The sequence below is a fragment of the Brachionichthys hirsutus genome, chromosome 5, assembly GCF_040956055.1.
Source record: "Brachionichthys hirsutus isolate HB-005 chromosome 5, CSIRO-AGI_Bhir_v1, whole genome shotgun sequence".
NCBI classification, from domain to species: Eukaryota; Metazoa; Chordata; class Actinopteri; order Lophiiformes; family Brachionichthyidae; genus Brachionichthys; species Brachionichthys hirsutus.
Genome location: NC_090901.1, coordinates 13234810 through 13246097, shown reverse-complemented (window position 1 = coordinate 13246097; position 11288 = coordinate 13234810). Strand labels below are relative to the sequence as shown.

General features: G+C 50.3%; 1 protein-coding gene across 1 annotated transcript; it reads right to left on the bottom strand.

Annotated features, from left to right (window-relative positions):
* Positions 1 to 946: 946 nt before the first annotated feature.
* LOC137893864 (BTB/POZ domain-containing protein 10-like) lies at positions 947 to 8314 on the bottom strand. Its single transcript, XM_068739310.1, has 8 exons — positions 8196 to 8314; positions 5459 to 5697; positions 5075 to 5369; positions 4744 to 4846; positions 3410 to 3530; positions 2790 to 2987; positions 2310 to 2420; positions 947 to 2005 (listed from the first exon to the last, which is right to left on the bottom strand). Exons 1-8 carry the CDS (start codon positions 8312 to 8314, stop codon positions 1551 to 1553), a joined length of 1641 nt encoding a protein of 546 aa, XP_068595411.1. The 3' UTR covers positions 947 to 1550.
* Positions 8315 to 11288: the final 2974 nt, after the last annotated feature.

Sequence of the window (11288 nt, the reverse complement as noted above, 5' to 3'; positions counted from 1 at the left end):
CCCAGATAAACGGGGCATCCGTGCATCTAGAAGGTGAATCGTGAGAGACAAGCTGCTCAAACGGCGTTTCTTTCCATACAGGCGGAAAGTTCTCTCACTCCGGTTTGATTTGTTGTGGTTGAACATTTTGCAGCCTCTTAAAACGAGTGTGGGTGTAAAATGTGTTGAAACGGGACTGATGAGGAGGCCTGTCTTCATCCAATCACGCAGCAGCTGGTGAGCCCCCCCCCTCTGTATCTGGTCTTGTGGTTTGTTTCAATGGTTTTACGCTACACCCTTGTTCATATACCCCCCCTCCCCACACACATACACACCTGACAGTAATGTATCAAATCTTTAAATATCATGTTAAGAGTATACTTTATGCAAATATATATGAGTATGATGAGTGTATTGTATCAACAGTGAAATATTTTTAAAATAAAATTATTTGGTTCTGTCATTCTGGGCCGGTTCTGTATTTGTGGGATGGTTCTCTCTTTGTGGGCCGGTTCTCTCTTTGTGCCGGTTCTGTCAGTGCACCGTCAAGCGAGCGGCCTGCCTGTGTGCTCATTCATGACTCCGACCTCTGCTTTTGGCCAATCGGTGCAGCCCGGTGGTATTTTTACGACGTTGCCATCCAGCTTGTGGAAGGTTCTGCACACGGAGAGGAAGCCCAGAGGCAGACGTGTCGAACAAAGAGCAGCTTCCTGCTGTTTATCTTTGGAAGCATGAATTAAATAACGACGACGCGGGAGCCGCTCATTCCTGGGTCGGGGTGGAGGAACTGACGTATGTCGCATGGGGAATAAAGAAGTTAGCGTTTTATATAGCTTTATGTTTAAGATAGTTTTAGTGTTCACAGTGAAGTCAACCAAATCAAATATTTATGCATTCATGTTTATGGATGCTGCAGCTTCTCTGCTTTCACCCTTGATTAAAACGATGAAGCCAAGATGAACTTGTGAATAAATTTAATTTAAAAAAAACAAAACCATTTGTGTTCGACATATCTTCTGACATCCTGTGTGATGGACTCGTCCAAAGCAGCTTGGCCGGGGCGTAAACAAGTAAAACGGACGGCTCGATGTAAACGAGGAACCGAATGAAGTTGCCTGAAGAACAAAGGGAGCGGAAATGCATGAATGAACTTCTACACCCTGTAAAACCTTTTCATCGAGGCCTTCATGTGCTACAAGAGGTGGATCTTCACAGCCAACACTGAAATCCACTTCCTGTGAGGTACAGCCTGCCCCCCCCCCACATACACATTGTAATGTAACAACACCCACATGCATGTAGGATGCCTCTAAACGCTCCTTTGGTCATGTGAAGACAAAGTGAAGGGGGGGGGAGGCTGTGCTGAGGTGCAACGAAAGGCAAAGTGGTGCTCTGCCACTCGGGGGGGCTGCATTCACACTGAAAGCACCAGGTGGCCAGAAGTGCTGATTTACGCTGACAGCAGAAACTGTGCTTATTGGTTGTCGACAGCCAATCAGGTTCCTGTGCTTATTAGCATCTGCTAGCAGTGGGCTCAGTGTAACGATGTAAACAGGAGCACTGGGAGGGCTTCAGTGTGCCGGGGGTGAAGGTGTGTCTGGGTCCTGATTGTAGTGGTATGTGGGCGGAGCCTGGCCGCCTGCGGGCTGCTGGTTGCCGTGGGCCGCGTTTGCTTCCTGGCTCAGACTCTCCTGAACCTGCTGGTTCGGGGCCTCGTAGCCGAGCGCTAGCTGAGGGCCCACGCTGCTCTCCAGCCCGCCGTGCCCCGTTGGCGGCAGTGTGTCCAGCTCGTCCACTTGCGGCCCGGGGGGCTGCATGACCACCAGCTGGTCCTGGGGAATGTCTGCAGCGGCTGCGGCCAGGTTGGTTATGGACTTGGACTTGACGCACTGGAAGTCCACGTGGCGGCTCTTCCCTTCCTCCTTCTCCCAGGACATGCGGATGAAGGGACGCTGGACGTAGTTGTAGATGACCTCCGGACGACCTCCGGGACGCCGTTTCACCTTTTCTTTATAGGTTGGATAGCCTGAGAGAAAGCAACAGATATAAATGAAACACTAGTTAAAGGACTCGTCCACTAGATGAGAACCCTGCGCTCACGCAACACGAGCTAGCCGCTGCTAGCTAAGACTAATTTTATTGAATGAAAACTGCCGCCGTGACTCAAAATATCCTTTTCAGCTCATTTTGAGTGTTGCGCTAATCTGAGGAAATAATAATAATAATAAGAAGAAGAAAAAGTTTTCATTCTCATGGAAAATTGCCCGTTTGCCGAGTTCTAATTGCCACATTGAATTCATTTTTCCGTGAGAGAAGAGAACAGCGAGTACCTTCTATTCCCAGCCGGATCTTTTTCAGTCCTCTGTCCTTCAGCACCGACTTGGCCACGTCCCTGTTCTCTATATACTTGAAGAAGCGGTACAGCTTGGTGCTGTAGATGACTGGTGGAGAGAGGAAGGACATTCAAACACAAGTCTGCCATTGCTTTGAACAAAAAGACATTTGCCTCGCCGTTGAATGTCCAACTCAAAATGTCCTCCGTGTCCTCCGTCTTCCTTTCCTTCTTTGTCTTTAAAGGCTGCATTTACTCAAACCGCAGGTCGCTGTCGATTTGAGCAAACCTGATTTGAGCAGGAGGAATTTCTGCATTTGTCCAGAACTATTTTCAGCGGTGGATTAACTTTTGATGTCTTTAATCTACTCTCGTCTCTTTCCTGCTACAAGTCGGCGTTGCCGTGACCGCCAGTGGACCTGCAGTGGAGACGACGGGAGAAGCCGATCTCAAACCGGCGGATACGGTGGCGTCTTACTCTGCGAGTACTCCTCTCCCATTTGTGGCGGGTACTCTTCATCCCAGTCCACCACGTCTTCGTCGGTCAGCACCACCACGTGGCACTCCCGCTCGCCGCTCTGGGCGCTGGCCACCATCAGCGGCAGAACCATCTCTTCCAGGTAACACTCAAACTGACGGCGAGCCCCGTCGTTTGACAGCTCGTGCATCAAGGCGCCTGGGGAGGGAACACAAAGGGAGGGGGGGGGGGGGGTGAAGCTGCTTAAAGATATTCGGACATGAAGAATCCCTGAAGATGCAGGGAAGAGAAAACGATTTGTGAGACGCCATCCTGCTGGCCTGAGAGCGGCCCGCTCGCGTAGCAACCGTTAAATCTCGCAGCTAATCATGACCTACTTGGAGGAGCTGTTGCTCCTCCCACACACAAGCACACACAAACAAGAGGCTAACGCATGCACGCTAACATCAAACTAATAAAGATAGGAGCATCTGGCCTTAGCTTGTCCTGGCAGGACGTCTCAGGTCCCTCCAGACGTTTGCATTCTGCATCCGTCTCCACCCGTCAGATACGACGTGAATCCAAAACAAACGCGGCGCGGCCGCTCTCGGCTCCTCGCTTGTCCGCCGCCGTGTACTCACTGAGGTCTCTGCACTTGATGGTGCGGCAGTCGAAGGCGATGCAGAGGTAGTCGCATGCCTCTCTCAGCTCGGGGATGGAGACGCCGTCAGGGCAGCGGATTATCCCCGACTTGTAGTAATCCTGCCATGTTCAGTGGCGGCGCACGCAGAGAGGAGAAGCAGGCCGGCGAGCCCAGCGGCGGGAGAAGAGACAGGACGCCATTATTGATGCCGCTTCCCTCACACGGGTAGCAGAGGAGGGAGGGGGGGGGGGGTGATGAGAGTAAACGCTAACGTCACATTCCCTCCTGTTGCTGGCTGTGTCCAATGAGACGCCGTCTCCCCGGGGGGGGGGTTTCTGCTCTGAATGCCTCCCAAACACAACTTCTCTCACTCCCTCCTCTCCTTAACCCCGTACTGGCCGCGTCGCGTCTGAGCTGTCTCGGCCAAATAGAGGATCAGCTGTTCGGTGTTTCTACTAGTTCAACTCGCGCTGGTGGAGCAACGGAACAAAGAGAACGCAGTGGAAGAGAAGAACGGGAATGGAGGGGGGCGGTGCTAACGGAGACGGGCGGTGCTAACAGAGATGGGCGGTGCTGGCAGAGGGGGGCGGTGCTAACGGAGAGGGGCGGTGCTAGCAGAGATGGGCGGTGCTGGCAGAGAGGGGCGGTGCTAACGGAGACGGGCGGTGCTAACAGAGATGGGCGGTGCTAACGGAGACGGGCGGTGCTAACGGAGAGGGGCGGTGCTGGCAGAGAGGGGTGGTGCTAACGGAGACGGGCGGTGCTAACAGAGAGGGGTGGTGCTAACGGAGAGGGGCGGTGCTGGCAGAGAGGGGCGGTGCTAACAGAGAGGGGCGGTGCTAACGGAGACGGGCGGTGCTAACAGAGATGGGCGGTGCTGGCAGAGGGGGGCGGTGCTAACGGAGAGGGGCGGTGCTGGCAGAGAGGGGTGGTGCTAACGGAGACGGGCGGTGCTAACAGAGAGGGCTGGTGCTAACGGAGGGGCGGTGCTGGCAGAGAGGGGCGGTGCTAACAGAGAGGGGCGGTGCTAACGGAGACGGGCGGTGCTGGGGTGAAGGGCTCATGATGGAGGGAGAAGGGCGGAAGGAGAGTTGGAAAGTTAATAAAACAATAAACAGGGCCAGAAAAGTAAATAAAAGAGAAAAACAAAGGGAGACAGAAACCAGAAAAAAGGAGATCAAAGAAGTGTGACCCCAAAAAAAAGCAGAGGGGTTGAGAGAAAATCCGAGAGAGAGAGAGACAGAAATGATTAGAGGATGATGAAGAGAAGCAGAAAAGACTTGAAAAAAGAGAGAAAGACGGGAAGAGGCTGGAGGGGAGATTGAGACTCACCAGAATGGCTCTGAAGACAGTGGAGCTGATGCCATCGGCCACCTCGAACTCTCCTTTCTCATTGGGCCGCGTGAAGTTGTTGTCCCGCCCAGAACCAAACATCCTGAGAAGCAGCAGCAGACACACTCGTCATCGTCATCTAGGGAAAAGACTGGAACCGCACGTCTGATTACAACCGTCCCCGTTTGTGTCTTTGCTGCGCTCCGATTCGTCCAACGTGACGTCACGGCGAGCGGCTTTCTATTAACCCTTCGCGCGGCGGCTCCGTAACGGCTCAGGCGAATCGCCTGCTGAGAAGACGCTTTGGTTCAGCCAATCCGTGTGTCCTCACCTGCCCAACATGGTGTTCGGCTGAGCGGTGAAGATGGCAGGGTCCACCACAAATCTCGTGCTGTCCACAACGAGTGTGACTCGCTCGCCCAGCCTCGGCGCGCCGCGGGGCCCCTCTTTGCCGCCGAGGTCGTACACGTAGATCATGTCGCACAGACCCAGGCCGGGCGTCTTCGGGTGGCGCTCCGCTCCAGGAGGCGCCAGGGACCGAGGGATGTGGGAATAGGGAAGGGAAGCCCTGGGAGGTCGAGGGCTGGACGATCTGGAGGACGAGCCTCCGTCGCCTCGCTCGCGGTCTGCGGGAGAGACGAGCAGAAGAAACGTTTCAGTCCGTCTCACGGCGAGGACAAACCCTGGACTGAACCACGCCGTCTGTCCTCCTCACCGTGCTGCCGAGTCGGGGACGTGACGTTCCTGATGCAGGGCGTCAGCTGACCCTCGCCCCTGTCGTGGGAGGAGTCGCGAGAGCGCTCGCCGGAGCGCCGCCGTTGCTCTCGGTAATGCTCGGCTCCTCCCCTTTCCCTCGTACCGCCGCTGGCTCCACCTCCGTAATCGCTCATGGCGCTGACCGGCAGGAGCTGGTCGTCGCCGTCCGACGCCGGAGAGCCACGTCGCTGGTCCGAGCTGGGGGCGAGAGCAGGTGACCTTCGTTTAGCCGCCAGGCGCAGACAAACGGGGCTGCGAACACACAACCTGCGTGGAGGTGTGTGTGCTTCACCGAATCCACCGCAGGAACTTTAAAATGCACTGAAACGGGTTGATAGAAATAATAAACACACGATCTGACATTCAGAGCGGCTCGAACTGGCGATTTGATGGCGTTTGTTTGTATGTTTTGTTTTGATGATGTTTGTTTGTTTGTTTTTGTACCACATAAATAAATGAAACGGTAGAATTAGACATTTCCTACCAGTCGCTGTTTCATGTTTAAACTTACGTGTGTGGAGCTTCTCATTCAAATTGCGTTACTGTGGTTTGGTAGAGAAACGGGGTGGAGCTATTTAAATAAACGTTTGAGGACGACACATCTTCCTCTCCGAGGCTCGCTCAGAGGGTGTTGTTGTTGTTGTTGTTGTTGTTGAGCCTGTAAAGGCCTGTAGTTAATTGAAACAGGACAAACACACTCTCACACACACACACACACACACACACACACACCCCTGTAGCCATGGGAAACAATCTAAGTGGAATTCACTCAGGTACAGCCCAGCGAACAGAAACGTCTTTGACTGTTGACTTTTATGGCTCCGCCCACCTCGCGCCGACTCCAGCTTTCATGAAGCGGCCTGCTGGGACGTGCAAACCCTGTAGGAACTGTAATCAGAGAGCACTTACACACACACACACACACACACACACGCACACACGTCTGCAGACATTAATTCACGCACTTGACCAGTCAGAGTTCTGGGAACACAGCAGCTTCTGTCGCCTTCATTTGGATTCAGGCCTGGCAGTAATTTAAGAATAATTCACACATGTATAATTCATACATGTAACAACATGTATAATAATGCAGTTATTACTAAGTTATTATTATTAACTTGTATCTAAATGAACCTGGCGATGAGATGAATCAGGTCACGCTTCAAGGTAAGTCAGCTGATGAAAGACAGAATTCGTTGTGTCGCGTTTTCATGCGCCCTGATTGGATCGTCAATCGGTATAAACCACCCCTCTCGATCGGAATAGAATCTTGATCGAAATTGAGCTTGATTGGGTCAGACTAATCCGATTTCGTGAAACATTTTTATTCCGCTCAGGCTTTTAATCTGATTAAATGTGTAATAATGTAAACGCTCCGCTCTCCAGAGAGGATCTGCTGTGAAATACGACGATGACCAAATACTACAGAGTAAGGAGGGGAGTGAGGGACAAAAATAGAGGCCGATGTCTTTTTGTATTATTTCATAAGAACTGGCTTCTGAATGAAGCGCCGGCGCATCCCGACCTGAGGCAGACATCGGGCTTACGTCCCGTGACGTCTCTCACACACAAAGCGCCATAGAGACACAAAGGATGCTAATATTTACAAATGTTAGAACTCAACGTAACGAGAACCGTAGCACAGGAAGTGACCTCAGGAATCACCCTGGCTTTACAGCTGAGCAAGCAGCAATGTCCTTGAAGACCAGGACAAAAAAGACAAAACGACACGTCTCACTCTGGTGGCGCGTGTTCAGGTGAGCCACCTGGCCCCCGCACAGAGGACAACCGTCCTCGTCCCGTCGAGCAGACGCTACGGACAGAACAAAGAAAACAAGCAAGGCTATTTATAGAAAGGCATGCTTATCTGGCCCGCCGTGCAGAAACCACCATCTTCACCCACGATGAAGTGATCCGGCGTGGCCGACTGGAATAGATTGTGTTTACATGAACATAAATTCATGCTCTATCCACTTAAGCACGTTCGGGTCCACTGGGATTTTAATGTGTTTCACAAATGGGATAATAAAAACCAACGCTAGTCTTGCAGCGGAACAGGCAGCCAGCCAGCGGACGGACAGGCAGCCAGCGGATGGACAGGCAGTGAAACAGGCAGGCAGTGAAACAGGCAGCCAGCGGACGGACCCGCAGCGTTCAGGGGAACAAAGGAACTGAGGAGGCAGGCAGCTCTCATCTTTCACACGGAAATGCAAATCTCCAGAATCTGAGATCGCACACAGAGAACTGGAGGCGGCTAACGTTTCAGTCGTCCCACCTCCTGGTCGTCCCCCCCCCAAGGTCACTGGCCTAAGGTGCGGACCAAAGCTCCTCTCCTGCAACTTTAACGTGTTAAATAAAAGTCAGGTTGTGCCGACCCATCTAAGACACATCAAGTCAAGGCAAGTCTATTAAAAGCATGAGGTGAGAGCCGGGGTGGGGGGGGGGGGGGGGGGGGGGGGTTCCATCTATTATTCAGGGGCTGCTGACACCGACACAGCAAAGATGGGGGGGTCTGCAGCAGTCTGGCCTCCAGTCCAGCAAAAAAAACAAACAAAGGAGTCTGAATACAAGCAAGGAAGGATCCTCTGAGAACAGGGATTTCTCTGCTTGGATAGTTCTCGCATTACCCAGGATTTAGTGCCAGCCAGCATAAATCAGCCAATGCTGTTCCTCTACGGGCTAAAACGAGCTCCTACCGGTCGGGCCGAGCGAAGACAAAGCAGCAGGGGATGAGCTGCGGGATGACTCCCGCACAAAAGCCTTGCGCGCCCCCGAACAGAGTGGGCTTCCCTGCGGCTTCAGCATCCTCGCTCATTACTCTCCAGCTTCCTCGGCATCGTCTCACGCGCTCGAGCCGGACTCAGAATAAAAACCGCCTTGATCCAGAAGCTGAAAATGTGCCTGCAAAGCCAGAGAGAGAGAGAGAGAGAGGAGCTCTGGCGACTCGCTCCGAGTCACTGGAGGGACCTGAAACTGTGAATGGCCGCGTGCTCGACCCAATCAGGGCGATGCTGCCTTCACGCGCAGCTCGTAAACTCCGCCTTCAGCGCGCGCCGCGGTGCGTTTAGGTGGCGAGTGTCGTAAAATTTGACTTAGATCATCAACTTTAATGTTATTCTTTGGGCAAATCGTCTACTTGTGCCCCCCCCCCACCCCCCCCCACACACACACACACACAGTTTCAATTTAAATGCATACTGGAAAATGATTTGGACAATAGGGAAACAATCTAATCATGACAAACTAAATCTAGGCAGCAGAAAACAATGTAAGATTGGATTCAACTCCGGCTGCACGAACAATTCTTATTGAAATACAAGCTGAAATGTCGCCCCCTCGTCTCTGCTGCTCCAAAACAGATGTGGAAAATATTGTAGCATCAAATGTGTAAAACACGTATCATATACGACAAGCCGCCTTCAACGGCAGCCTCCTGGTGCCAGGGGACAAACTGAATTAACTCTTCCAGCCAAGCGAACAGGAGTCCCATAGACCTGATAATAACGTTACAGAATCAGCACAAGCAGCCGCCGCATTTGCAAAGGTCGGCTTCTGAACTGCTTCTCAATTTCATGATCCAGATGGAGGTCACGTCCGGCTTTACCGTAGTTTTATCTCCTGAATGATTCTCTTTGCAAACACAAATGATGCACAGCGTGGGATTAACCAGCGGAGCATCTGTGTGCTTCTGTCTAATACGATCTGCCCAGCGGACAAGTGCCGTGGTGTCCCTCCCCAACATGGCAGCCTCCCTTCCCATCAAATCAGAAATGATTCATTCACTGCGAAAACTCTGGAAACCTTCACAAATAAATCACAAACTTGACTCTTCGCCAGGTTTACAGTAGTTCACGATGTCCCTCAGCAGAAAAGGACGGCTTTTATCGCTCTTCTCACTTGTATTATTGCTGTCATTCACATGGAAAGCACACATAAATAAGAGAAGCCATAAGCACAATAAGAAGATGAGGCTTTGGATAAACTCTGTCATCCATCGTGCTAGAAGCAAATCAAGCGTAAACGTTGCAGACGAAAAGCGAGTTCAGTACGTAGAAACCAGCAGAGCTCAAGGGCCTAGCATGTCCGATAAATCAATAAACAGATCAATAATTTAATACAGCGGTCGAACAGATTAGATTAGTTTAACGATTACTACTGGGTAAGAATCACTATTACGATCTGGTTAGTTTAATACAACTATCATTAAACAAACTTGACATAATAGATAGGTCAGCGACATTTGCTTCCACTGTCTTTTAACAATGACTTACAAACATTTCACACATTTACTGCCTCGAAAGTCAATTCTCAATCCCGACATGTTAAAACACAGAATGAATTTCAGCTCCATATATAAATAGGATTGTATATGAGCTTGTAGCCATCGTGTAATAACACAAGTCACTCGAAATCGTGTTTTACAGAAATTAGACTCATAATAAGCATCTGAGACTTTTTGGTTAGCCTGTTGAACTAGCATTGTGCACTAAGCTAAACACCAAGCTAGGCTAACTTCAGATAGCTTAAACAAAACTTTATTTTACCTCTTGTTGCGCTACATTCCGATTGACATTGTTGACTCGTTGTTTGAAATGTCTTCAGACTAATCACTAAAAGACAAAATATATTTTGTAGAAGCTCCGGCTTTGGATAAACTCCACTTACAACAGCGTTAGTTTCTTTGTTTTGGTTCAGTAATGAAAGTATGAAACTACAGTTCACGAAGAATATCGCGAGAACACGGACAGCGCTCCTTGTCAGCCTCACGTGACTGTAAGGTCATTTATTTGTGCCTCTATTTCTGCATGGACACCCAATTAAAACAACAACCTAAACTGTTTTAAATTTAGGTTACATTTTTTAATGTTTTATTTATTCATGTCATTCACGCATTACATGCTTAAAAAAAATAGAAGGACCAATTCTACACACATACACAAATTGTTTATAAAAGCCTATTATTAAGCCACATAAACCTGTATCATACAATCATAATGAAAACTGTTGGTCTCAGTCTTGATCTCCTTCAGTTTGCTGAAGCAAGCAGCTTCACGAATGGTTTAAGAGAAGTGCAGAAACACCGGGAAAACGATTCCAAGTCTCATGATCATAAACATGCATTTCATAAATAAAGTTATAATATAAATACGTGCAGTAAAATTTAACAAACGATAGACATAATAAGTTATCCTGAAATATTAAACAACATTTAAAGAATGAAATGTAGCCCACCCCATTTTAAACTGCAGGAAATGTTGTCGGAGGTCAAATGAAATCACGACTGGCTTGATTTGAGGAGTTTTTCCAATAGGTTCAGAGCGTACTGGATCTCGTCGGGCTTCAGGTCGCTCAGGTCGGGTCGCATCCTCCTCCTAGGTTGGCCCCCCTCCCCGCTGGGGCTGCTGTCCCGGGCCGGGGCGGTGTGGATGCCCCGGAGTCGCATCTGCAGCCACTCCCGCCTGTCCTGCACCTGCTTGTGCTCTCCGAGGCTGTGCATCAGCTGGACCTCACTCACCGTCCTCTTTCTGGAACAAGGAATATTCTTCAGTTTAAAATTACAAAACAGGATATTCTGAGAAAAGAAAAAAAAGGTTCCTCGGAATTGATCCGAGAGGAGGCAGACCTTACCTCAGGGGGCGCCCTTCCCCGAGGGCAAGGAGGTGTAAGATGCAGAGCGAGATGAACGCGACTCTATTGTCCGGAATTTGCATGTCTTGCCGACGTAGATGAACTGTTTGCATTAAAAAATAAAATGAAATAATAATTATACAAACGCCTCGGCAAAATGA